Consider the following 25,978-nt stretch of genomic DNA (forward strand, 5'->3'; position numbering starts at 1 on the left):
GCAAGGCTAGCACACCGGGGGTGGGCCTTGGCCGATGGCATATGTGTCTCCAGGAAACTCATGCGATCGGTAACCAAACCCTGGTGAATAGTATTGTTTAGATGGGGGCTGGGTAACAATTGCATGCGTTTCCCTGGGAACATATATGCCATCGGGCCGAGGCCCACCCTAGATGCAACGCTAGCGCCACTTGTGGCCACGGCCAAAGTCTAAGCACTGACACGCCCTTTAGTCAGAAACCTTATGCATATGGATTATTAGATGGTGCCACTAAGAAGTTACATTTGTTCTGCAGAAAACTGGCATATGTAAACAGAAAAATAAAAAAAAGCCCTGGCTTTTGGACAGAAGGGAGGTAAAAAACGTTCTTCATGCGTCAACGCATACGTTTTGTCAACATCAACAATGTGTTTACAAAACGCATGCATCAGTGTCCAAATAAGGAGTGGAGCGTAAAAAAGAGGAGGAACAGCTTCCCACAATGATGTGGTCTCACCCACTATGATCCGCACCTGCTTTTGGCTGCAAAAACTGTATTTGCAAAACTGAACATTTGGACGCACCCTTGGATGGAGAAGGTAAAAAAAGGCTTAAATTTATGCACACCCGCTCCATCATATCCACTCCCAAAGCAGGGCTGTGGCAAGTGTCCAACCAATTATGTGACCCATCAGTCCCAGCCAATTTACACAAACTTATCCAAGTACTATATAAGTGAACCTTATAGTCTTGTCATTACCCTGGGAAAGTTTAGTTATAATGACCAATCCCTTTAAGGGGCTTTTACTTGCTTCAGATGCCTGATTACACCTCTGGCTGGGCCAGGAGTGTCAGAGGATAGTGATGTCACCATTCTCCCTGCTGTGACCATTTCTTGGCCTCAGCAGTCACACAACCACCAACACGTCCAACCGAGCCCGAGGTGTAAACAAGGGACTAGAGCGCTGTGGGAACAGGAAACCGGAGGAGGCCTCTCAGCAGCAACTGCAAGTGCTCCAGAGAATTTTATTAGAGTCAAGGACGGTAGTTTTTTCACAAGAGACCCTGTTAGACCCTGAATATTCGGGCGTTGCGGTTGTGCAGAGCCCTCTCATACTGAGTAGTGATTGGATGGATGCCACCTGCCAGTGTATTTATGGGGCAAAACAGCCGGAATATCAAAGCAACTTTTCATCGTCACAGATCATCTATGAGTGATCAAATTAAATATCTATGACCATCTTCACAATAATAGTTTGTAGTTTATACAATATTGTAATATCACAGCATGAGTTGTCTATGGTCTTTTTAATGCTTTTACTCTCCAAGTCCCCTCTTCTTTCCCCAGCCTCTGTTTTTGCATAATTTTGTTTTCAGGGCACATTTTTTTGTTGTTGTCTTTGGACATTCTTTTCCACTTCAATATCCTTTCTGCATGAGAGTTTAATGAGTGTTTTTTTCCCGGGGCGATGTGGAACCTTCTCATCCATGTAGAATCGGCCTCGGCCTATCAGAGGAGGTTTGGCTATGAGCACGGATGCTGTGACATCTAGTGAAAGTGACAAGTTGCTGGATAGTAGCAACACTGAGTAATAGTCACACAGATCAGTAGCAACATTCCTGGTCACTAGTAAAAAGTACAACCGCTCCTGATCACCCTCTATAACCAACATAGGATGTTTCCGACATTCCATATATGAAGTGCGTCATTACTATATAAAGTTGTAGATGTGGGAAAAATGGCTTAGGAACAAAAAGTTGCTTGCCCTTTAAATTTTACATTGAGGGCTTCAACAGGGTTCCACTAAATTAACAAATGGTAACTCACCTCTTACCCCACTGCTTTCTGTCGGCTGCACATGACGTCCTTGTTGTCTCCTAACAATACAGAAAACAAATTTAAGTACTAATGAAGCACTTTAAATTGTACAGACAGTCCCCTACTTAAGGAGACACAATTTACAGATGACCCCTAGTTACAGACGGACCTCTCTGCCCCCTGTGGCCTCTGGTGCTTTACTTTAGTCTCGGGCTGCAATGATCAGCTGTAAGGTCAAAAAAAAAATTGTCTCTGGAGTTACAATTATAAAATATACCAGATCCGACTTACATACAAAATTGACTTAAGACCAAACCTAGAGAACCTATCTGGTACGTAACACGGAGACTGCCCCCACATGCCTATTAGACTTTGCTATCAGATTGTCTTACCCAAACTATCCGCTGTAGCCCAGCTCCTCCTACTTGACAGAAGGGGTCTCAATGATGAATCCCATGGTAGGGACTTGTGTAATTCTGTAACACTGAGCCTGAATCTGTTAATCTGTGCCTATTAATAGACGCAAAGTTAAATAAGCTTTATTGATGCCACTAAAATACATTCTATAAAATGAGGGAAAGGAATATAGTACAGTCACGTTCCCTACATGGTATGCCATGGTTATTCTGTATAAAGGGTCTTTTTATTGGAGCCCAATAGAAACTGCATATTATGACATTATGTATTAATATATATATTATAAATTACGGTAATATATAAGAATCGTCTGGTGACAACAAATTAGCCCCTATTGGAAAATTGTTAAAAGTTTTCATTGCACAAACAGGATAGGGATATACTTGCTGATCGTTGGGGGTCTCAGTAATGGGGCCCCCATGGATCATGAGAATGGGGGTCTCCCAATGATGAGCACGTTAGTCCCTATAGTGTTGTTTGTGGAATGAAAAGTTACACAATTTTTCAATAAACTTTCCGATTCACTTTCTTACGGTTTTCTAGATCTTTGCTTTCTGTCATACTATAGGAAGTTTCATTGTTTACTTCCTTTGGATAAAAACCCGTCCATGGTCATGTGATGTCACACAGGTGCTGAGCTCATTATATCCCTGATCATGTGATGTCACACAGGTGCTGAGCTCATTATATCCCTGGACATGTGATGTCACACAGGTGCTGAGCTCATTATATCCCTGGACATGTGATGTCACACAGGTGCACGCCTCGTTATATCTCTGATGTTGTGATGTCACACAGGTGCACGGCTCGTTATATCCCTGGTCATGTGATGTCACACAGGTGCACGGCTCGTTATATCCCTGGTCATGCGATGTCACACAGGTGCATGGCTCGTCTTATCCCTGGTCGTGTGATGTCCCACAAGTGCACGGCTCTTTATATCCCTGAACATGTGATGTCACACAGGTGCACAGCTTGTTATATCCCTGGTCATATGATGTCACACAGGTGCACGGCTCATTATATCCCTAGTAATTTGATGTCACACAGGTGCACAATGAAACCTCCTATAGAATGACAGAGATCTAGAAAAGTTTGTTGGGAAACTTTATAACTTTTCATGACACAAACCATTTTAATTATTTCTTGAAAGTGGATAACCCCTTTAAATAGATGGACATTTAAGGCCCCCTCCACACTAGCGTTGCATTTCACGTCAGGGTGCAATGCGTGAAAAACTGACGTTTTTGGCTGCGTTTTTGTTCCATTTTTCCTTGGAGTCATTAGCGTTTTTGCGTTTTTCACGCGCGTGTTGTTCGCGTTTTTTTGCGTTTTTCACGCGTGTTTTTTTAAGTCAATTGGACTTTTTCAAAGGGACCATGGTTCGGGAATAAAATTTTTTATTTAATTGAAAAAGAATGTCTTCAGATAAGATAGCAGATGTATGCAAACATCTACAATCTTTTCTTTACTGTTCCGCGCGTATATTATCTCCCGACAAGTTAGCAGATGTGAAGAACAGTGAAGAATAGAATAAAAACAGTGAACACAGTGAACACAGGATCATTTAAGTGAAAAACACAGTAAAGAACACAGTGAAGAATAGATTACAGATGTTCGGCACATCTGCTTACTTGTCGGGAGATGCGCGCGGAACGATGCGAACAAAATAGCATGTGAAGAACAATATATATGTGTGAAGAAGACATTGCAGATGTATGGAAACATCTGCAATGTGTTCTTTACACACATATATATTGTTCTCCATAGACTTGAATGGGGCGGGAAAAACGCGCGTGAAACGCAAAAGTAGAGCATGCTGCGATCAAAACAAACACAAGCACACGCGTGCAAAACAATGCAAATGAGGAAAGACCCATTGGAAACAATGGGACAGAGCGCAATGCAAGTTCTGCGCGTCAAAACCACGCGCAGAACTCGCGCGTGAAAAACGCTAGTGTGGAAGGGGCCTAAGAGTGACCTCTGTAGGTGTTTGTTTCCACATGACACACATTCTGTGTTATTTTCAGGAATGGCCTTCCCTGCCGACATTTTGGAGAACTGCAGCCATGAGGACCTGGAGAGCCTGTCAGAGGATTATTTGTCTTACCTCCGATGTGCCGACCCTGATAACCCGGAGTATTTATCATCGCAGGATGGAAGAGAGGTAATTAGTGTGACATTACCAATGTCTGGAGCTATTAGGAATATGTGTATCTACATGTAAGTTGTCCTGCGGTAGTGACCTGGTATTTGCTTTGTATTCTCTCTATCAGATTTATTCCCCTTTAAAACTACACAGTAAAGAACGGATTTGTATTTTTTTTCCAGGTGCCGATCAGTCTTAGTACAGTAGGATATGTCCCACTTTACGGAGGGGACCAAACACACAAAGTTTTGGCCCTTTTTGCACCAGACGATCCACTAACAGGTAGGATATAATGCAATGACTTTACTATTTTGTAAAATAGACAGAACTTGTAGGTGGGCCATTGATAACTCCAGAGGCCACAAGACCTTGTCTTCTTTATCTATGCAGAGAAAGAGGATATGATATATATATATTTAAAAATGCAGCTTATCTGGTTTTCTCCTGTCTCATATATTCTGCAGCCTGGTTCTGTTATGTTTTAACGCTGTTAAAATATTAATATTGTAGACACCATAGACACAACAGAACTCAAACATCCCCATTATAAGTCAGTACTTTATATTTACTGATGCATTTACAGCCATATCTGTCACATATTTGAAGCTTTAGTATTTCCATCATTTCATGCAAAGAATATGTCATTACAGGGTGAAAAGGAAACTAGATATATTTTATAAGGTATTAGAATGGACTATGTGTCATTATGATATACTGAATTGTATTGGTTCTTTTCATTATGTTATTGTTCATCTGCAGCCGTGGCTCTGTATCTCGCTCATCAATGGTGGACAATTGAGGACACTGTTAGGACATCAAACCCCTCTCGAGAAGGGCTTCAGCAAGTAAGAACTGAAATCTTTTATTTCCCCTTTAAATGAGTTGTCTGGCTAAAGGGGTTTTCCCAGGAAACATGTTAGACCCTATCCACAGGATGGCCTAACTTGATGATCGTTACGGCTCTCAGTGATGAGACCCCCATAGATCACGAGAAGAGGTGGTCTGATGGGGCGCTGTGCTCGTCAATGTCTGTCAGCTCCATAGAGATGAATGGAACAGAACGGACATGCACGGCCATCTGCTCCACTCATCTCGGGTAGTGATGACGAGTGGTCCGACAGAGGTACCTCAGACGCCATTGGACCCCCTGTTTGCGTTATCTTTGGAGATCTTATTACTGAGAGCCTGAGACCCGCTTGATCAGAAAGTTAGGCCCTATCCTGTGGTCCAAACCAAAGTATAGAAGTAAAAAAAAGAGAAATAATAAATAACATAAAATAAATAAAAATATTATAAAAATAAAAATGCCCCCAAAGCCCCATTACATATAAAATATACATTTAAAAATCACTATACAAACCCCATAAATATATATATATATATATATATATATATATATATATATATATATATATATTTTCTCCCTGTCCACAATGTCCCGTAAAATAATCCAAAAACATTAAAAAAATAAAAAAAACATAACACCAAAATGAATCATTTTACCTATCTTGTCCCTAACAAAATGCAATAAAAAATGCATCTATATGAAAATGGTACTGTTTTAAAGCTCTCAAGCAGCTATATAGACCAAAAATAAAAATGTTATGGTGATGCAATTTTTTCCCCCCACATTAGGTTTTTATTATATAGCAATTACTAAAATGTAAGCAATAATATAGAAATTTGGTATCAACATAATTGTACTGTCCTGTAGAATAAAGATAACATGTTATTAAGGGTATACAGTGAACTCCAAAAAAAAAGAGTAAAAAATTCAATTACAGAAAAAAACAAGATTACTTGGTATCCCTGGCACCTAGAATCTCAAGGCTAGGTGGCACGGATCCAAAGTTATGGCTTCGAGAATCCAGAATGTATATCATATTTCCTTATCAATAGAGGTGACATCATGTAAGGACATATGAGATATGTCCTTGTCAGGGAAAAGGTTAAAGAGACTGGCTAGTCCTTTATTTAATTTGTCCTTGTGTCTGTAGTGCCTTATACATAATTTTTGAATGCTCCTCAAGTCATTCAACAGAACTGTAACTTGTTTTTGTAATATTTGCAGAGCATCTTTCTTCATTTACATGCCTGAACTCTGCTGAAAGGCGGGAGACAACATTCTGCCCCCACCCTTCACATGATGTCTCACCCCCCCCCCCCCTTCTTCGGCTTAGTATGTGTATGTGTGTATCATGGAAGTAGTGTCTGAAGTGATGTCAAGTGGTTGTCCAGCAGCGGCTCTGCAGAGAGAGGCTTTCTGTTTTTGCAGAGGGCAGCATGGTGAGAACAGGGTATGCCTTCAGCTTTCAAAGTAGGCAAAGACACAGTGACATATGCATGCAGAGACATGTTAAGAAAAGAAGAGACTTTAGAAGAGGTTTATTGAAAAGTGTCCAACCCATTAACATTGTACATATTTTAATCTTATTAAGACTACTATGCTATCTCTATATTAGATAGTAAAGTATATTAACATAATTGGCTATAACCAGCATTTGGTATTCACCAGTGGGTCCTCTTTAAGTTTATATTTGATGGCTCTTATCTGCAGGTCCGTTCTCTTGGAGAAAGAATTGTCCTATATGTGCTAAACCGGATCATATATCGAAAGAAAGAAATGGAGAGGAATGAGGTTCCCTTCTTATGTCACAGCAGCACAGACTATGCCAAAATTTTGTGGAGAAAGGGTGAAGCCATTGGCTTCTTTTCTGTGAAACCTTCGGGTACGTATTGTCTTCTTCAGGTGTATTATTAGGATGTGGCCTGTGTGCACACACAGTTCCCTGAGCTGGGCTACAATGCTGAGGCAATGTACTATGTCTGATTGGTATGGAGTGAAGAGACCGCAGTATTCATCTGAGCCGTCTCTTCATTTCCCTACCTGCTATAGGAAGTGCATTACTAGGCTTCGGGCCTATATCTTGAAATGAACATATCTCAGCATATATGGCTGCATTCACATGGACGTATGCTCGGCGCTAGAGAGGAGGAGGGATGAGAGCTGCTCACCCCTCCCCTCTCCATAGGCAATAGCACTTCCCGATCGTACATACAGGGAAGGATAGAGCATGATCTATCTTTTTCCCCGTGGCATCGGAGGAAACCATAGAGCATGCCAGATATACGTCCCCATGACGGCCATGTGAATGGGCCCTAGGTCCAATTAAATTTTTTTTTTTTTAAACTTTAATTTTCTGCATTTCTGGGTTCCTTTACTAGGAAGTATGTGCACAGCATATCTAACACAAAACTACACCCTCCCGGTTCTGGACACCATGTTTGTTAGGAAGAGATATCGTGGTAAAGATTTTGCATTACAAATGCTTGAAGATTTTGTTGACTGTTTCACAGAAGACTCTCTGGGACTGAGGTATCCTCTGTCATCTCTAATGTATACAGGTAATGTACTGCTACTTGCTATATACTGTGCTCCTAAATGTTTTTGACTCTCCCATTGCCTTAATGGAGACCGGCGGTTCCTGTTATTGCTTCATGCAGCGATTCTAATGTGATGCATCGGGTTTCCATTGCGGTCCATTTTACTGGACAAAGTTCTCTGATTTTCCTCATCATTTTTGACAGAATCTCCCATAACCTCCAACATGGATGTTAACTAAACCTGTGTGTTTTATGTAGGGTTCTATAAGGAGGGTTTTATTACAGTGCATGTGTTTTACAGTAACATCTTGAAAAGCTACGGGAAAGCTCATGATGCCTCAGTAAAATGGAGGCCATGATAGGAGACATATAAGGCAGATAACATTTTTGGTCCTTGTTACATGCTGTAGCCAACCTGCTGTTGTCCCTGCTGCTCGTTGTGCTTTTGACTGTTAGAGTCCATTGACGATGGAACCTGTCTGGGCAATCTGCATTACTTCTTTTCATGGGCACATAGAAAAAAAAACTAGAATTTATACTCACCTTGTCATCCCGAGCTCTTGGCGCCTAAGTGGTGCGATAGTTGAAGCCTGTATATTATCCTGGCTTCATAGCAGCAACGCAAGAAGAGGCACCGGCACTGAGATCTTCAGATGGGAGTCCAATGTTCCTCACATAGGTACATAGGTTCATGAAAATATTTATTTTTTTACATTGCAAATCTCAAACAGATCCTATACAAGTCCCATACACATATCTTGTTTATGTGTGTCACAGAATAGTTTTCTATTAGCAATTATGAAACAGCATTCAAATAGTATGTAAAGACAGAGGGGCAGATTTATCAAGCAGTCTGAAAGTCAGAATATTTCCAATTGCCCATGGCAACCAATCACAGCTCCCCTTTAAAATATTCATGGGCACTGGTGAAATGAAAGCTGAGCTGTGATTGGTTGCCATGGGCAACTGGAAATATTCTGACTTTCAGACTGCTTGATAAATCTACCCCACAGTGTTGTATTGTATAGTTCCTTTTATGGTCTGTGTGAATCCCCTTGTAGGATCTGTGTGTTAGTCATTTCTCTGTATTATGCATCCAGTATACATGCTGCATTGTAGCCAAGCAGGGAGATTATTATTGCTACACCTCACAGTGTCCCCATTAATTCTCCAGTCTCCCTCTTACAGAGACTCCGTCTATGTATGGCACTTATCTTTTAATCTTCTTTTTCCCACTGGTGCTTTATGGTAAGCTCATGGGCGGCTAGCGCTCACACAGCCGGGAGTCTGGACTGCAGCGTAAAGCATGGGGGAGTCACCGTCTGATCTTTGATGAGGCAAAAGATGGACTTAAGTCCCGACAGAGAAGTTAAGCTGATGTTACTGAACTTAGCTCTATCCTAGTAAAAAAGAAATAGGCAGCATCCACTCAGACATCATACATAGCAAATAATAATTGGGGGAAAATACCCTATGTCCACTATATATTTCTCATATAATGAAAAAGATCTCTAAACTGGTGTACTATTACTGGACAGATGGGCATACCTGTTTCTTGGGCACGATACTGACACGGGACAATGAAACGCTGGACAGATAGACAGTATAAGGACCAGACACACCAGTTATCTGGCATAGAAGCACTGAAATAATTGCAAATTCTTCTTATTATGTGACTATGCCACCTCTTTGCCATATGGGTATGGTGGGGGCCTAAAGAGGCGCACATGTTGGCGTTGCTTTCTAAAAACCACTGAACATTCAACGCTTATTGTTTGCAGAACTACGCCATATAGGGCCTGGCGTTGTTTTATCCACCAGTGCAGGTCTAAGCCTCATGATGTATCTGCCATGGCAGGGGGGGCAGGGCTCCCCCATAGAAATCATACTTTTGTCTCTTGTTTTGCTGTGATTTCCACCCTATGTACATCTCTTACATTGATATCTTTGTATTTTAGCCTGCAAGCAGTATTTAGACAAGTATCCTGGAGACCAGGAGCTGCTTTGGGAAGTGGAAGGAGTTGGTCATTGGTTCCAGAGAACTCTTATCGCCAGTATTATAAAGAGAGAATCCCCGAGATTATTGGGTAAAACATGGATCTTTCTACATCATTCAGTAGATACTTACATCAGTGAACTATTCTTTTGCATTTTGCATAATCACCAGTGTGATAAGGAGCATATGGAGATGGTATACACACAGTGTATTAGGTCAGTGATAACTAGTGGACGTTACAATACCTGTTATTACATTTTTTAATCACATTTTTGTTTATTCCTCCAGATACAGAAGTTGCTGATTTGGTTCCTCAGTTCACAGGTCAGCAGTCAGTGCAGCTCCTAGCTGAATCCCAGATGGAAGATTCCCATGATTCAGAGATTGGGAAGAAGGCAGACATCCAGATAGTGGATAACACATACATACAGGTGGGATTATAGAATGGATAATCTTCATAAACTAAAGGGACGTTCCAGCGATAATTAAGTTTCTTATGTTGGAATTCCATGTGTCAGTCTTTTCCTTGCTCTTCCTATTTGTGGTCTCCTACTTGAGGCCATCCGATTTACAGACGACTCCTAGTTACAGACGGACCTCTCCGCCCTCTGTGACCTCTGGTGATGTTCTCTGGATGTTACTCAGGCTGCAATGATCAGTTGTAAGGTGTCTGTAATGAAACTTTATTGATAATGGTTATTCCCTTCACATAAATTAAAAAAAAAAAATCTTATTAACATAGGGACAAAAAAAATTTGTCTGGAGCTACAATTATAAAATAAATTATAAAATACACAGTTCCGACTTACATACAAATTCAACTTAAGAACAAACCTAAAGAATCTTCTTGTACAGGGGACTGCCTGTACATGACTTTAGGATTGTATCTATAAGCATCTGACTCCGGTAACATGTTTTCTATGGTTGAAGGGGTGGACAGAATCAACTATTAGAGTCACTAATAATAACAATAAGACATGTGCCTGTTACATGGTCATAAATACCACCACCTATGGTACCACATCTTATTTTGGAGAATATACAGTGAGTATGGAAAGTATTCAGACCCCTTTGAAATTTGAAATTTGTTTAATTCCGCCAATTGATAAAATCAAAAACATTTTTATTTTGCTCATTAATGTACACTCTACTTTTGCTAATTTATTAAACAAGAAAAACTGAAATATCACATGGTCAGTATTCAGCCCCTTTGCTGTGATGCTCATATATAACTCACCTCACATGCTGTCCATTTCCTTCTGATCCTCCTTGAGAGGATTCTACTCCTTCATTGGAATCAAGCTGATTGGACTTGATTAGGAAAGGCACAAATCTGTCTATAAAAGACCTCACAGTGCATGTCAGAGCACATGAGAATCATGAGTTCTTAGGAACTGCCCAAGGAGCTCAGAGACAGAATTGTTGCAAAGGACAAATCTGACCAAGGTTACAAAAAAAAAAAATTCTGCAGCACTCAAGTTTCCTAAGAACACAGTGGCCTCCATAATCCTTAAATGGAAAAAGTTTGGGACGACCACAACTCTTCCTCAACTAGGCCGTCCAGCCAAACTAAGAAATCATGGTAGAAGAGCCTTGGTGAGAAAAATAATGTGGCTGAGTTCCAGAGATGAAGTAGTGAGATGGGAGGAAGTTCCATAAAGTCACTTATCACTGCAGACTCCACCAGTCGGGGCTTTATGGCAGAATATACTGACGGAAACCTCTCCTCAGTGCAAGACATATGAAAGCCTGCAAACAGTGCGTAAAACACATGAAGGACTTCCAGACTAAAAGAAATAAGGTTCTTTGCTCTGATGAGATGAAGATGGTTTTAATTCTAAGCAATATGTGTGGAGAAAACCAGGTACTGCTCATCACCTGCCAAATACAATCCCAACAGTGACACATGGTGGGGGCAGCATCATGCTGTGGGGGAAGGGACAGGAACACTGGTTGCATTGGAAGGAAAGATGAATGTGGACAAGTACAGAGATTTCCTGGATGAAAACCTCTTCAAGAGTGCTCTGGACCTCAGACTGGGCTGAAGGTTCACCTTCCAACAAGACAATGACCCTTAGCACACAGCTAACATAACACAGCAGAGGCTTCAGAACATCTCTGTGACCATTCCTGACTGGCCCAGCCAGAACCCGGACCTAAACCCAATTGAGCATCTCTGGAGAGACTTGTAAATGGCTTCCACCGATGTTCACCATCCAACCTGAGGGAACTGGAGAGGATCTGCAAGGAAGAGGCAGAGGATTCCCAGGTGTGAGAAACTTGTTGCATCTTCCCAAGAAAACTCATGACTGTACTAGCTCCAAAGCTTCTACAGGCAGTCCCCGGGCTACATACAAGATAGGTTCCTTGGGTTTGTACCTCCTTAAGTAGGGGACCGCCTGTACTATAATACGGACCTGAATACTTTTGATCATGTGATATGTTAGTTTTCTTGTTTAATAAATTAGCAAAAATATCTACATTTTTCTTTCCGTCAAGATGGGGGCAGAGTGCACATTAATAGGCAAAATATATAACTTTTTTGATATTACCAATCGGCTGCAATGAAACAAAGAATGAAAAATGTAAAGGGGTCTGAATACTTTCTGTCCTCACTGTACATGAAGAGCGTCATCATATTCCACTCCCCTATAGCAAATATGGTTCTGTGTCTGACTTGTCATGTGATGATCTGCTGAGGCATCATTGGATGGTGGAAATAACCAAAATAAATGTATCCTCTCTTTTCCAAAGAGTCCCCTTGGTTCTAAGTGTGAGTCTCTACTGCTTATGACTTTATCAGATCGGAAGTGATAACATGAAATGCCCCTTGCATGGGATAACTAAGCAAGGAACTCGGGGAACTCTTTCCGGACGTCACAGTGTGACATTATTTGACCAGTTATTACTGTTTTTCTTAATAATTTTATTTATTATCTTTTGCTTCAGGTAGAACCAGAGAAAGAGAAAGCTATTATAACTGCTGATGCTGGTACCATTGAGGGTAAAGATCTTTTATACTCTAACATACTAAATGTGCGCACAAAAAAGAAAGAGAACTGAATAAATTCAATATTTTCAGACCATGATGTAACCCCTGTCTCCACTCGCACAAGAAGCAGTCAGCTGAAGCGGCCAAAGATTGGAAAGAAAGTTATCGAAGCAGTGGAGGAGGACACTACCAAAAGTGATAATGCACCCAAGAAGTAATGGCGGTTTTATGTCTACACCCATTTCTATATATCCCTGAATGTAGATCTTTACATTAAGGGATCATCTGGTATAGAAACTATTTTTAAAAAACATTAGAGAGATAAGGAGAGGGGCACATGTAACAAACTATTAGCCATGGTTTAGGCTGTGGAACACTAAACTTACAAGAGGTCCTTATTAGGGTTTCACGATGTAACAAAAACCTCAGTACTTGTTTAATACTTTCAAAGTCAGAACGGTTCAATACCAGGTTTATATCATTTTCGGTACTGAATGACTTGTTCTGCTATACAGACTCCTAGGGGGAGATTTATCGTTAGGCAGGATTTTGAGCAATTGTCTATGTGTTAGACTGGCAGGTTTCCTTACAGTCTGATTTATAGTCCGGTGTATGCGCAGTGTTAAAGGGAACCTACCACCACGATTCTACCTATAAAGGTAGAACGGGTGGTAGGTGCATGTGTTGGATGTGAGGATAACCCTTTTTAGAGCTAATCCTCACATCCCCGCTTTCTTTTTGAAAACTTTATTGCCCTAATATGTACATTTTGTAAAGCGGCTACTGGGTCGTGGAGTAGCCGGACATGAGGCTACACATCACGGCTACTCCATGCTCCAGTAGCCTCTTTACTCCTCCTACCCTGAGATCTTCAGCGCGTAGCTCCTCGTAGCTGTATCGGTAGAACGCAGGGCCCGCGGTTGCAAGGCCACAGCTCCGAGACCGGAGCTACTGCACATGTGCAGGAAATTCTCAGATTCCTCAAACATAAAATTGAGGAAAACCTTCAAAATTTAGCAAGTTTGAGATAAATCTCCCCCCTGTATTAGCAATGGACCCACATACACCACCTCCTATGTGGTGTAGTTTGCATTCTTTCAGAAATTCTCAGTTGATAAATGTGGTGTTGCACACTCTGTGGTGTATTTTTCTCCACCTTTGCGTGACTTTAGAGTAGTGTTTTTTTCTCTCTAAAAAAAACCCCGCAAAAACGATGTTTGCGCAAAAAATTTCCACAATTATACGCCAAGAAGCTACATAGGACTAATGATAAAACTGCCACCTAGTATCTGTCTGCAGGGGATTCCCCAGAGGGGACATCGATCAGGGCCGAAGTCATCAGGGAAATATCATGAACCATGGTCCAAATATGGTGTCTCTACATCTCCCAGGACTTCCCCTGACACAAGGCTCTAAATTATTCACTTAAATTATATTTTACCCAGCCCTAACTAAGAGCTTCACTACAGCCTCCATAGAGTTACACTGTGATCCAGGCTTAATGTGTGGTATTTATAGATGGAAGGGTTCATTCACACAAGCGTGTCTGCTGCGCATCTGCAAAAACTGCGGATGTGATGTCTGTGTTCAGTCCATATTGTATCCGGGTTTTTTTCACATCCGTTTGCCATCCGTTTTTTTTACATATGCAAAAAAAACCTGATGGGTTTCTAATTTACTCTTTGTCCTGCCCAGTCGGTTGCCTAGCAACATTTTAGAAAAAACTGTCCGCACACGGATGTCATGCATGTGCCGACCATGCAAAATCAAGCATGTGAACAGATCCATATGAAATGATGGTTCCATATGCCATCTGCAAAAAAAAAAAAGGATAGCTTACGGATATAATAAATTATATTAATTAAAATTACATATATTAACATTACCAGGACAACCTTTACAATACATATATTAAACTGTTATAAAGCACTAAAGCTTCTCCTCGCAAAACATTAGTTGACTGATCGCATGTGCGTCAATGGAAATGTATATGTGATTAGGCTGAGCCCCGCCCACAGACGATTACATCACATTTCTAAACATTACATTTCTTGCATCGCCCCTATATGACCGCACTCTAAACATTCACATAATCCTTTTTTTAGTTTCTTGTAAAGCATCAGTATCAAGTATTGTGATACTTTTCTGGGTATTGTATTGTACTCAATATTCGGGTATTGGTGCAACCCTTATGGACCTGTGGTTTAGCATGCCACTCCTGAGAACGAGGACACTAATTATTACATTTTAAAGGAAATCTACCATCTAAATCAAGCATGAGAAACTTGAAATCAACTTTTAGAATTATGCTAATAACTCTGGGGGTGTTAACGGGCTATTAACGTGTGCAATGCTTCCTCCCCTTCCATTGTGTGAGATTACCAGGGAGAGGGAAAGTGTTGATGGAGCAGGGGAGATGGTGAGACAGTGTAACAGTCTGTGAGGCTACAGCACAAAGGGGCTCTGGTAACACACCCATCTGGCTCATAAGCATAACTGGATAACAAATATAAGAAGATTACCACAGTCATGGTGCATGGATCTATGAGTAAGTGTCCCTGGTTTATCATGATGGATTTTAATGGTAGATTTCTTTTAAAAGGGGTTTTTGTTATAAAAGAGCTGTCACATTGGGCAGCTAGAAGTCCAGAAGAGAAAAACTGTTACAGCTTACCCCCCCTCCTCCAAATCCAGCAATCCTTATGTGAGGCAGAGTCCAGGGCACCCACACTGGTTTACATACAATAAACGTCATCCAGCATTGTGTTAAAATTTTTTTCTATTTTATTCTTCAAATGTTAAAATTCATTTCCATACAAAAAAGCGCATCAGATCTGACGCATTTCGAGTCCTCACATGGCTCTAAACATAGCCAGGGCTACTACTAAGAGCTATGTGAGGGCTCGAAACGTGTCAGATCTGAAGTGGTTTTTTTGTATGGAAATTAATTTTGACATTTGAAGAATAAAATAGAAATTTTTTTTAACACAATGCTGGATGATGTTTATTGTATGTAAACCAGTGTCCCATTGGACAACCCTTTCTCGGAAAAGAGGATTAAGGATTAGCTGATGACCGTAGGTTTGGCCAGGCACTTTATTATTTTTTTCTTTCATTTTTTTCTTATTTTTCTCCATTTACGCTCTATGCACTAATACATGAAAACATTGGGGGTCATTTACTAAAGGCCCGATTCGCGTTTTCCCGACGTGTTACGCGAATATTTCCGATTTGCGCCGATTGTACCTGAATTGCCCCGGGATTGTGGCGCACGCGATCGGATTGTGGCGCATCGGCGCCGGCATGCGCGCGACGGAAATCGGGGGGCGTGGCCGAACGAAAACCCGACGTATTCGGAAAAACCGCCGCATTTAAAAACCGAAAAAGTGTCGCTTGGGGACCGCTTACCTTCACTTGGTCCGAGGTGGTGAATTCCGGCGCGATGAGATGACTTTCAGCGCAGCAGCGCCACCTGGTGGACGGCGGAAGAACTACATTCATAAATCCCGGCCGGACCCGAATGCAGAGCAGAGAACGCGCCGCTGGATCGCGACTGGACCGGGTAAGTAAATGTGCCCCATTGTATCCCACATAACAGATTCATTCTCTTTGCTTATGTTGCTGTGCAGTCCTATATAATCCCATAACCTTACAAGTGGCAATGTCATTATGCTGTTTTATTGCAGACTAGACTCTAAGGAACAGATAGTGGAGAACTTCAAAGAACTCATCCAGCAGCTTGCAGAAGACAAGGATGAGACTGACATGACCAAACTACAGGAGGAGATCTCGGCAAAGCCCGTGGAACACTTATTATGTGAAAGCCCGGATTTTCAGAATGAGGAAAGGAGTGAGGACAAACAGGTGCAGAAATCTTATCTTATCGCTCTTTCCCCTAAAAGGGACTCACCAGATTGTACTCCTAGTTCGCTCTTTTATATATATTATCCAGTTAGCTATTTAAAAAATCGACAAAGTCGTAAATGTGCTGAGAAGAGTCAGATTTTTCCTTAAATGAGTCAAGTTTAGAGGCTGCAGGGAGAGTGTCACTTCTGATATCCCTTCAGTTCTATAGTACCTAGAACTGTAATTTTGGTTTCAGATGAAAGATTTCAGATTGGGCAGTATTGTTATTCTGTGAGCTACAGAACCAGAGATACAGACAGATAAAGATATAGTTGGGGATGTGCTTCATTTTGATGGTAGATTTCCTTTAAATTAGTCGGACTCTGCATCTTCGGTTATAATAGGTCCACCTTTGTATGTTGGCGGAGCTGCCGGACACTTATTGAGATATTGATGATGCTGACATAGAGAGGAGACATTGCAGAACTTGACGGCAACAATTGAGGGTGTAACAGAGTGTCTATTATTATATTCTTTGGGCCCAAATTATTCTGTGCTGTTCCTCTGACATTATATTCACAAATTTTTATTGTCACTAGACCATATAGCATCTGAGTGAAAAAGCTGAGGCTTAAAGGGGTTTTCCCACAAACTAAGGTTAGGCCCTATTCACAGGAAAGGGCCTAACTTGCTGATCAGTGGGGGTCTCAGTCCCATGCACCTACGGCGGACCCCTCGTCGCTCTGTCAGACTAATGGAGCAGATGGCCTTGCATGACCATTCAGCTGCACTCTGCAATTTCCGTCCGATGGACCCCTTGTTTTAGCGATCTGTGGGGGTCTTAGCACTGAGACCCCCACTGATCAGCAAGTTAGGCCATATCCTGTGGATAAGGCTAACTTTAGTTTGTGGGAAAACCCCTTTAATAATATTACCTCAATCACATCTTATGATGGGACATGAAGAGGTAAAGGTTTGTGTCTCTTCCAGCACAGGTAGGTATTACTGGTATGATGTCATGGCACGTACTAGGCCACTGTGGTGAACTGCTCTACTGCGATGTATATGGAGAAGGAGAAGCTGTTATAGATGTCCCTTATATGTACATTTTAGGAAGCCGAATTGGAGCCAGTGAATGGTGAGATCACAAAGGACGTCTTTGAGCCACAACTGGTAGATGCACATGAAGTAGCGAGAGAAGCTTCAGATACAGAATCCAATTTAGAACCCGGGGACAGTGATGGGAAGTCTCTCACCACTCTGGTATCAGTTAACATGGATTTGGAGAAATCCTTTGAAGACTCATTTCCAGAGCAGGTAAGAATCCTTGCGCTTGATCTATAGGAACAGTTTTCTGTCATACTTTGCACCAAAAAGAATGTTTTTGGAGCTTGCACATGTATTTGAAGGGGTATTCCCATCTGCACATTCACATTTAATTGCATTAATCTGCCATACATGAACATTTCTTCAGTTGCATGTTATTAAAAATAATGTACCCGTGTATTTCCCATAAATGTCTCCATGTGGTCTCTTAGAAACAAGATAGCTGTCCTTGGATACGACCACCATTACACTCTTCCAGCAGTGGCCAGACATGTGCTATTAAGGCGCCTGACCAGATTCACTGTTCATTACCACATGACGGCTGCACAACATGCAGTAACTCCCAAAAACTATTTGTCTCTTTGTGCAATCACTCCAGTAGAGGTGGTCGTATCCAAGGACTGCAATCTCCTTTCTAAGGGCCAATGTTGTCTTTTCTGAGAAATTATCTTCACACAGGTATTTTTTTTAATAATATCGAATTGATGACATGTATGTATATGGGAGGTAAATTGGCACAGTGACATGCTGCATCTGCGCTGTCTATGGTGCTGGAGTGATGGGAAATAGTGTGGACTTAGTCCAGTGTAGACTTATATCTTGGGTTTGGATGGTAGGGGATGGGATTCTATCACCAAGTCCTGGTTTACCATGCAGAATTATTACATACCTTTGTGTGTGTTTTTTCTCCAGTGTATACTGCTTTTTATTTTATTGTAGTTCCACTGCCTGAAAGGGGGTATACCAATATATTGTTACTCCCTATCCACTGGATAGGGGATAACAATCTGATAGGTGGGGGTCCAACTACTGGGATCCCCATTCATCATGAGATGTATCCTTTTTACTAATTCATGATCTATTAAAGGGGTTTTCCCATTAAGGAAAATTCTCAAATTTCAATCCCCTAGTGATGCTTACACAATAGAAATTACTTCACAATTTTACTCAGTTGTATTGCTGTTTTAGCTCCTATCAATCCCTAGGCTGCTCAGTGCAAAATCCCAGGGTGTGGGCGGGGCCTCTCTAAGCAGACACCCTTATAATCAACCTAGTTCTGTGAGCTGACAGTGTGGTTAGATTATCAGGGTACAGGTTTATATACACTTTCATTTACCTTCTGAAAATTATATTAGTATCTGACACATAGAAAGAGAGATAAGACAAATCAGAGATGAGATGATCAGATCCATGAAATGCCTATTACACACATTGACAAACAGCTCTCCTACATCTCTGCTATTCCACAACACACTAGTGTTCAGCTATTTCCAGCGTTTTCCATTCACTGTCTATTTCCCAGCCTTCGGAATAAGCCCCACTTATCAGACTGCCTTTAACCTGTTCACGCTCTGCTCCGTACATGTACAGCACAGAGGCACAGGTGCTGCATGATGAGGGCTGACGGGTTGCTAGCACCGATTGCATATGCAATTTCATTACTATGAGCCAGTGGCTCATTGCAATGAATGCTGTGTAAAAATGCCATATACTGCAATACACTAGTATTGCAGTATATGGTAGGAATGATCAGACAATCTAGGGTTAATTTACCCTAGAAGGTTTAAAAAGTACTATTTTTTAAAAAAAAAAAGCTTTCAAAAAGGTTTAAAAAATAATAAAACTTTTAAAAAACCTAAAAATTCAAATCACCCTCTTTCCCTAGAACTGATATAAAAAGTAATAAACAGTATAAAACACAAACACGTTAGGTATCGCCAAGTCTCAAATTGGCGATCTATCAAAATATAAAAACGGTTATTGCTGGTGGTAAACCCCACAACGGATAGATGTGCCCAAATGTCCGAAACGCAACTTTCACACCATTTTACATGATATAAAAAATGTAATTAAAGTGATCAAAAGGTCCGAAAGTCCTCAAAATGGTAGCAACGTAGAGTAAGCTCTTTTCGCAAAAAATTACACCTCACACACCGTCAGAAGATGGCGGAAAATTTTTTTTTCGAACACATTTAATTTGGGAAAATGTATTAAAACACAATAAAACTTATATAAATGTACAATGTGATTGCACCAAATTAAAGAATAAAGCAGAGGTGTTCTTTAGAGCGTACCGTGAAAACTAAGCCCACAAGAAAGTGATGCAAATGCACTTTTTTGGCAATTTCACCACATTTGGTACATGACATGGAATAATACATAACATCAGTGAGAAGTAATTGTAATGGATGTTAGTACTTAGTACATGACTCCCTACACTGTGTAGACCCTGCTAGTCCTAACAACCCTCATTTACCCCGTATAATTATTGCTCCCCCTTCTCGACAGCCGTTTCTTCTTACCGTACTATAACAATACATGTCGGGTTCGCTTTCATATGTTGTAACATATTGTAATGGGTAGAGGGATATATGTTGATTCCCGACACAGACAGCGTCTTATTCCCATAGGAACAAAAGATAGAGCCTGCCAAATGTTTATTATTCATAATAAGAAAAATATGAGTCTGATCCTCTTACATTTCTATCCTTCCATGCATATATCAGCTCTCTGTCTGTTTGTACATAATACTTATCTTCATTCTATCTTCTATCTATGTAATATCTATTTCATATGTATCCATCTATCTCTCCATCCCATGTCTATCTTATCTGACTACATATCTACCATCTATCTCTCTATCCCATGTCTATCTTATCTGACTACATATCTATCATCTATCTCTCCATCCCATGTCTATCTTATCTGACTACATATCTATCCATCTATCTCTCCGTCCCATGTCTATCTTATCTGACTACATATCTATCATCTATCTCTCCATCCCATGTCTATCTTATCTGACTACATATCTATCATCTATCTCTCCATCCCATGTCTATCTTATCTGACTACATATCTACCATCTATCTCTCCGTCCCATGTCTATCTTATCTGACTACATATCTATCATCTATCTCCCCATCCCATGTCTATCTTATCTGACTACATATCTATCATCTATCTCTCTATCCCATGTCTATCTTATCTGACTACATATCTATCCATCTATCTCTCCGTCCCATGTCTATCTTATCTGACTACATATCTACCATCTATCTCTCCATCCCATGTCTATCTTATCTGACTACATATCTATCATCTATCTCCCCATCCCATGTCTATCTTATCTGACTACATATCTATCATCTATCTCTCCATCCCATGTCTATCTTATCTGACTACATATCTATCCATCTATCTCTCCGTCCCATGTCTATCTTATCTGACTACATATCTATCATCTATCTCTCCATCCCATGTCTATCTTATCTGACTACATATCTACCATCTATCTCTCCATCCCATGTCTATCTTATCTGACTACATATCTATCATCTATCTCTCCGTCCCATGTCTATCTTATCTGACTACATATCTATCATCTATCTCTCCGTCCCATGTCTATCTTATCTGACTACATATCTATCATCTATCTCTCCGTCCCATGTCTATCTTATCTGACTACATATCTATCCTCTATATTGAAAAAGGAGAACCCAGAGCAGCACAGCTGAAGTAGGGTGCAATTCTGTAAGCCCTTGGCCTGGGTATCTAAAACATAACCCAAAGCAGCAGCAACAGAACTCCAAAATTGTGGTGTTTTTTAATTCCATAACGCAACATTCTGGTGAACAAGTCACCTTTTTTGCTTTTTGTATGCATTCAACTAGCTCATGTCAATATACAGTATATCAACCTGATAATCTACATGTCTATATTATCTGTCTACAAATATATCATCTATATTGTCTATCTACAGATCTGTCTCATCCATCTACCTATCAATATTATCTACCTCTTCATTCTCTGTGCCTAATATTTGTGTGGATTTCTGTGTATCTCTTAGCTCTCTGCCCTATCTATTATCTATCAATCAATCAATCATCTATCTATATCAATAATCTATATTATATTTCTATCTATCTTTTAGCTTTCTGTCTGTACCTAATATTTATCATCTTTATTATATCCTGTAGTATGTAATATCTATCTCTCTCTAGCTATATACCTCTCTGCTCTCTGTATCCATCCATGGCTCTAGTATGATGATCTATGTCACGCGCTGCCGCTATCAGCCACCTGGTGTCGCTATAGAGCATGCACGTCTCCTCCCACGTCGCAGTAGTGTGGACGCCAGCACGTTACGTCGTTGCCAGGTTACAGTGGACGCTCAGTGATAACTGCCGGTTGCCGTGTCCCGGCTGTCAGTAGATCGCCGTGTCCGCCATGCCTCTCCCGGAGCCCATGTTCTGCGCTCAGCAGATCCACATCCCTCCAGAACTTCCCGACCTGCTGAAGGAGTTCACCAAGGCGGCGATCCGCACACAGCCCGGGGACGTCCTGCAGTGGTCCGCCGCCTACTTCCGCAGCCTGAGCAGAGGAGAGCCCCTGCCGGTGACGGAGCGCCTGGAGATGCCGGTGGCCACCCAGAAGACGGACACGGGCCTCAGCCCGGGGCTGCTGCGGGTGCTGCACAGACAGCTGGGGGCCGGGGGGCTGGTCCCTGCGGAGGAGCTGGAGCACAGGTGGAGGGATCTCTGCTTACCCCAGGCCCAGCTGTGCAGCCTCCTGGAGCTGGACCACCAGGGCAGTCACGTGGACTGGATGAAGTTCCTGGCCCTGGCCTGCAGTGCCCTGGGGGGCAGCATCACCACCGCCCTGAAGTATGCCTGTGAGATCCTGACCCAGGACCCGGAGGGGGGCGCCGCTCGTATCCCCCTGCAGACATTCCTATTCCTCTACAAGTACCTGGCCCAGATGGATGGAGACATCCCAGACAGCACCATAGAAGCCGTGATCAGCGCCCTGCAGGACGAGGCCGCCAAACAGGAGGGCATGATCCAGCCCAGGAACTTCCTCAGCCCGCAGTGCCCACCGCTGTCCTAGTGTAAGGGGGTCTCATCACAGCGCACAGCACGGTGCCCTGCTATACAAGAATAAAGCCTAGTGATATGAAGCCATGTCTCGTGTCCCGTGTGTGTAGTATAACCACCACATGTGATGTGTTACATAGCCTGTGTATATGTATACCTGAAATATCCAATGTACCATAGAAAGGGGCTGCGGACAAGTCATACTCTGAGGACAGGGGCTACTTGTTCTGTTCTTGGATCTGGGGTCCACTTTTTTTCTAGGATCCTCGTGCATTTTTCATGTCGATGACCTATTCTAAGGAATGGGAGCAGAGCTGTAACACCCTGTCAGACCTATGTATAATGGGCAGAGCTTTCTACTTTAATCTCCATATTGGCCCCCATTTATGAAAGCCCCTGCACCAGTTTTTTGTCTGCACGTTCTTTCATTGCAAACTGCTTACACATTTTGTTATAAAGTGCATCATGGCTGCACTATTCCCGACGCACAATTTCTGCACTAAAAGGGGCGCTCCGGTGCAGTTGGACTGTGCTCCACATTAGGGGCACCAAAAAAAAAGTTGGTGCACTCTGTCAGAGCCTTGCAGGGAAGCAACAGATTCATGAAGAACATGTGCCACAATTCCTGAATCTGGTGTCCCCTGCACACTCCACAGGCAAACTGCACTGTTTTTTAATAAATACGGGCCATTGTGTAGGTTCGTGATCAGTAGCTGAATAGTGTTGGCTGTGGAACATGGACCACATGGATCAAGGACTAAAAGCTTATGCATGTGGGAGAGTCACTGACATAGCAGGTCTAGAGTCAGTGGGAATAGATTCTGCAGCCACCGACCTTCCTGTGATGAGACTAGATCAGTAAACAGCATGTCCTTATACCAAAAAGAAGCTATCCCAGCTATCTCATCAGTGTGGGCCTCACATCCAAAACATACCATACCGTATTACAGACACAAGATGTATGTGGACCTCAATGCACATCCCTCTTAATAGGGTACAGCCTTCTATATATGCCCTATAATCAGAATTCAGGAAGGCAGTGATCCATAATCATTTCATTTTTTTAACACATGGCATAATTTGAAAAACATTGCCAAAATTTGAGATACATTTTAATACTAAGAAGAAATTTTCCATTAAAGGACATCTACCACCAGGATGAAGATTTGTAAACCAAGCACATACTGGTGTGTGCCCCCTCTGTCAGGTTCTGTTCTTCTAGTAGCATCTTATGCCCTTGTTTTTAAGAAATAAAGTCTTTAAAAATGATGCAAATGAGCCTGAGGGGCTCTAGGCTTCACAAACATCAATAGAGCCCGGAGACCCTCAGGCTCACTTGCTACATTTTTACACCTAAAAGAAGAGCAGAACCTGAAAAGGGGATACATGCCAGCATGTAAGAGTGATTGGTTTGGATGGGTTTCCTCCGGGTCGTCCGGTTTTCTCCCAAACATACTGGCAGGTTGATTAGATTGTGAGCCCCATTGGGGACAGGAAATTATTATTATTACTATTAAATCTTCCACCAATGTGGAGGGCCATTCCAGTGCACACACAGTGTTAGTGGTGAACATTGTACAACATATATGACTGGCTTGTTATACAGGCGGTCCCCTACTTAAGGACACCCGACTTACAGACGACTCATAGTTACAGACGGACCCCTCTGCCCACTGTGACCTCTGGTGAAGCTCTCTGGAGGCTTTACTATAGTCCCAGACTGCAATGTCCAGCTGTAAGGTGTCTGTAATGAAGCTTTATTGATAATCCTTGGTCCAATTACATCAAAAAAATGTTAACTCCAATTGTCACTTGGGCAAAAAAAAAAAATTTGTCTGGAGCTACAATGATAAAATATACAATTCCGACTTACATACAAATTCAACTTAAGAACAAACCTACAGACCCTATCTTGTACGTAACCCGGGGACTGCCTGTATTAATAAAATTCCAGAGCCCCTAGTACGGTAATCCTGATTCTTTCACATACTTCTGTGAATGTATGACCACACTACACCAGATAAGGTAAAGGGAATGTGTCATGAATTTTGTTTTGCTATTTATAGTTTTTTTTAGATATTTAGATCTTTCCGTAAGCTATTGCGAGCACATAAGAATTAAAAAAAAAATACATTCTCATGGGGGCAGCCATGTTCAAAAGTATCTGTGTGTCTTTGCAAGACATAGTCAGATGTTATATGACACAAACAGGATACTCAGGCGGGTTCTGCTCCTATTGACTATTACTATGTCACTGTAGTTGTGAACTGCATATTGCTTATGGCATGTACAGTTCATGACCATATTACACAGATGCACTTTAGACTGCCTGGTCTGATTATAAGAAACTCTTCCATCAGAATCCAGCATGGATAAGCCACGGACACTTACTCATAGATCCAGATATCGTACCTGTGGTAATCTTTTTATATTTACTGTCCATGGCCTCCTTTTCTTCTATAATTAACTTTTAAAATTATGAGCCAGAATGGTTCTGGGGGTGGTTACCAGATCCCCTCTGTGCTGTAGCTTAACAGGTTGTTTCACTATGCAGGAGCACATTCCTCCTCCCATTGTGTAACATTAGGCAGAGTGTGCGCTGAGGGGGAGAACGTGTAACAGCCTGTGAAGCTACAGCACAGAGGGGCCCTGGTAAGGCCCCTAAAGCTCTTTTGACTCAAAATTATAAAAGTTGATTTTTGAAGAAAGGAGTCCATGGATAACAAATATAAGATTACCACAGTCACACTGCCTGGATTTATGAGTAAGTATTCGTAGTTATCATGATGGATTTTGAGGGTAGATTAAAGGGACCTTAAAGAGAACCTGTCACCCAAATTTTCGGCACTAGGAGCTGCTTGAACAAACTCCGCAGTGTTAGAATGATAGCATTACTGGAAACCTCCGGTAACGCTATCAAACATTGCGGCGGGGTACAGTGTCGCAAAGCTGTCCGACGTATTCATGAGGGGGCAGGGTTGGGCGTGGCTAGGGGTGGTGACTGTCGCCTGGCGCGCGGCAGTCACTGCCGGCCTATAGAGCGAGCAGGGCGGTCCGGGGAAGAGGCAGAGCCTCGGATCGGCCCCTCATGAATACATCGGACAGCTTTGCGTGCAGTCTGATGATTACATTGTACCCCGCCGCAGTGTTTGATAGCGCTACCGGAAGTTTCTGGTAACGCTATCACTCTAAC

The 25,978-nt window shown here is 41.8% G+C and overlaps 2 protein-coding genes across 3 annotated transcripts in view; both read left to right on the forward strand.

The window, feature by feature from the left end:
* The window catches only part of FAM169A (family with sequence similarity 169 member A), a 44,628-nt gene that overhangs the window by 17,503 nt on the left and 1,147 nt on the right, over positions 1–25,978 (forward strand). For both annotated transcript variants that reach the window (XM_072138480.1, XM_072138489.1), the window contains exons 2-12: positions 4,246–4,382; positions 4,547–4,646; positions 5,124–5,209; positions 6,922–7,093; positions 7,590–7,769; positions 9,707–9,835; positions 10,033–10,175; positions 12,694–12,748; positions 12,827–12,950; positions 16,423–16,600; positions 17,696–17,899. In XM_072138480.1, the coding sequence (XP_071994581.1) occupies positions 4,246–4,382; positions 4,547–4,646; positions 5,124–5,209; positions 6,922–7,093; positions 7,590–7,769; positions 9,707–9,835; positions 10,033–10,175; positions 12,694–12,748; positions 12,827–12,950; positions 16,423–16,600; positions 17,696–17,899 (1,508 nt within the window). The remainder of the gene's footprint in view (positions 1–4,245; positions 4,383–4,546; positions 4,647–5,123; positions 5,210–6,921; positions 7,094–7,589; positions 7,770–9,706; positions 9,836–10,032; positions 10,176–12,693; positions 12,749–12,826; positions 12,951–16,422; positions 16,601–17,695; positions 17,900–25,978) is intronic.
* On the forward strand, positions 22,049–22,868 carry ROPN1L (rhophilin associated tail protein 1 like). Its single transcript, XM_072138504.1, has one exon. The coding sequence runs from the start codon at positions 22,139–22,141 to the stop codon at positions 22,796–22,798; it is 660 nt and encodes a 219-aa protein (XP_071994605.1). The 5' UTR covers positions 22,049–22,138; the 3' UTR covers positions 22,799–22,868.

Source organism: Engystomops pustulosus, chromosome 1, assembly GCF_040894005.1.
Source record: "Engystomops pustulosus chromosome 1, aEngPut4.maternal, whole genome shotgun sequence".
Lineage (NCBI taxonomy): Eukaryota > Metazoa > Chordata > Amphibia > Anura > Leptodactylidae > Engystomops > Engystomops pustulosus.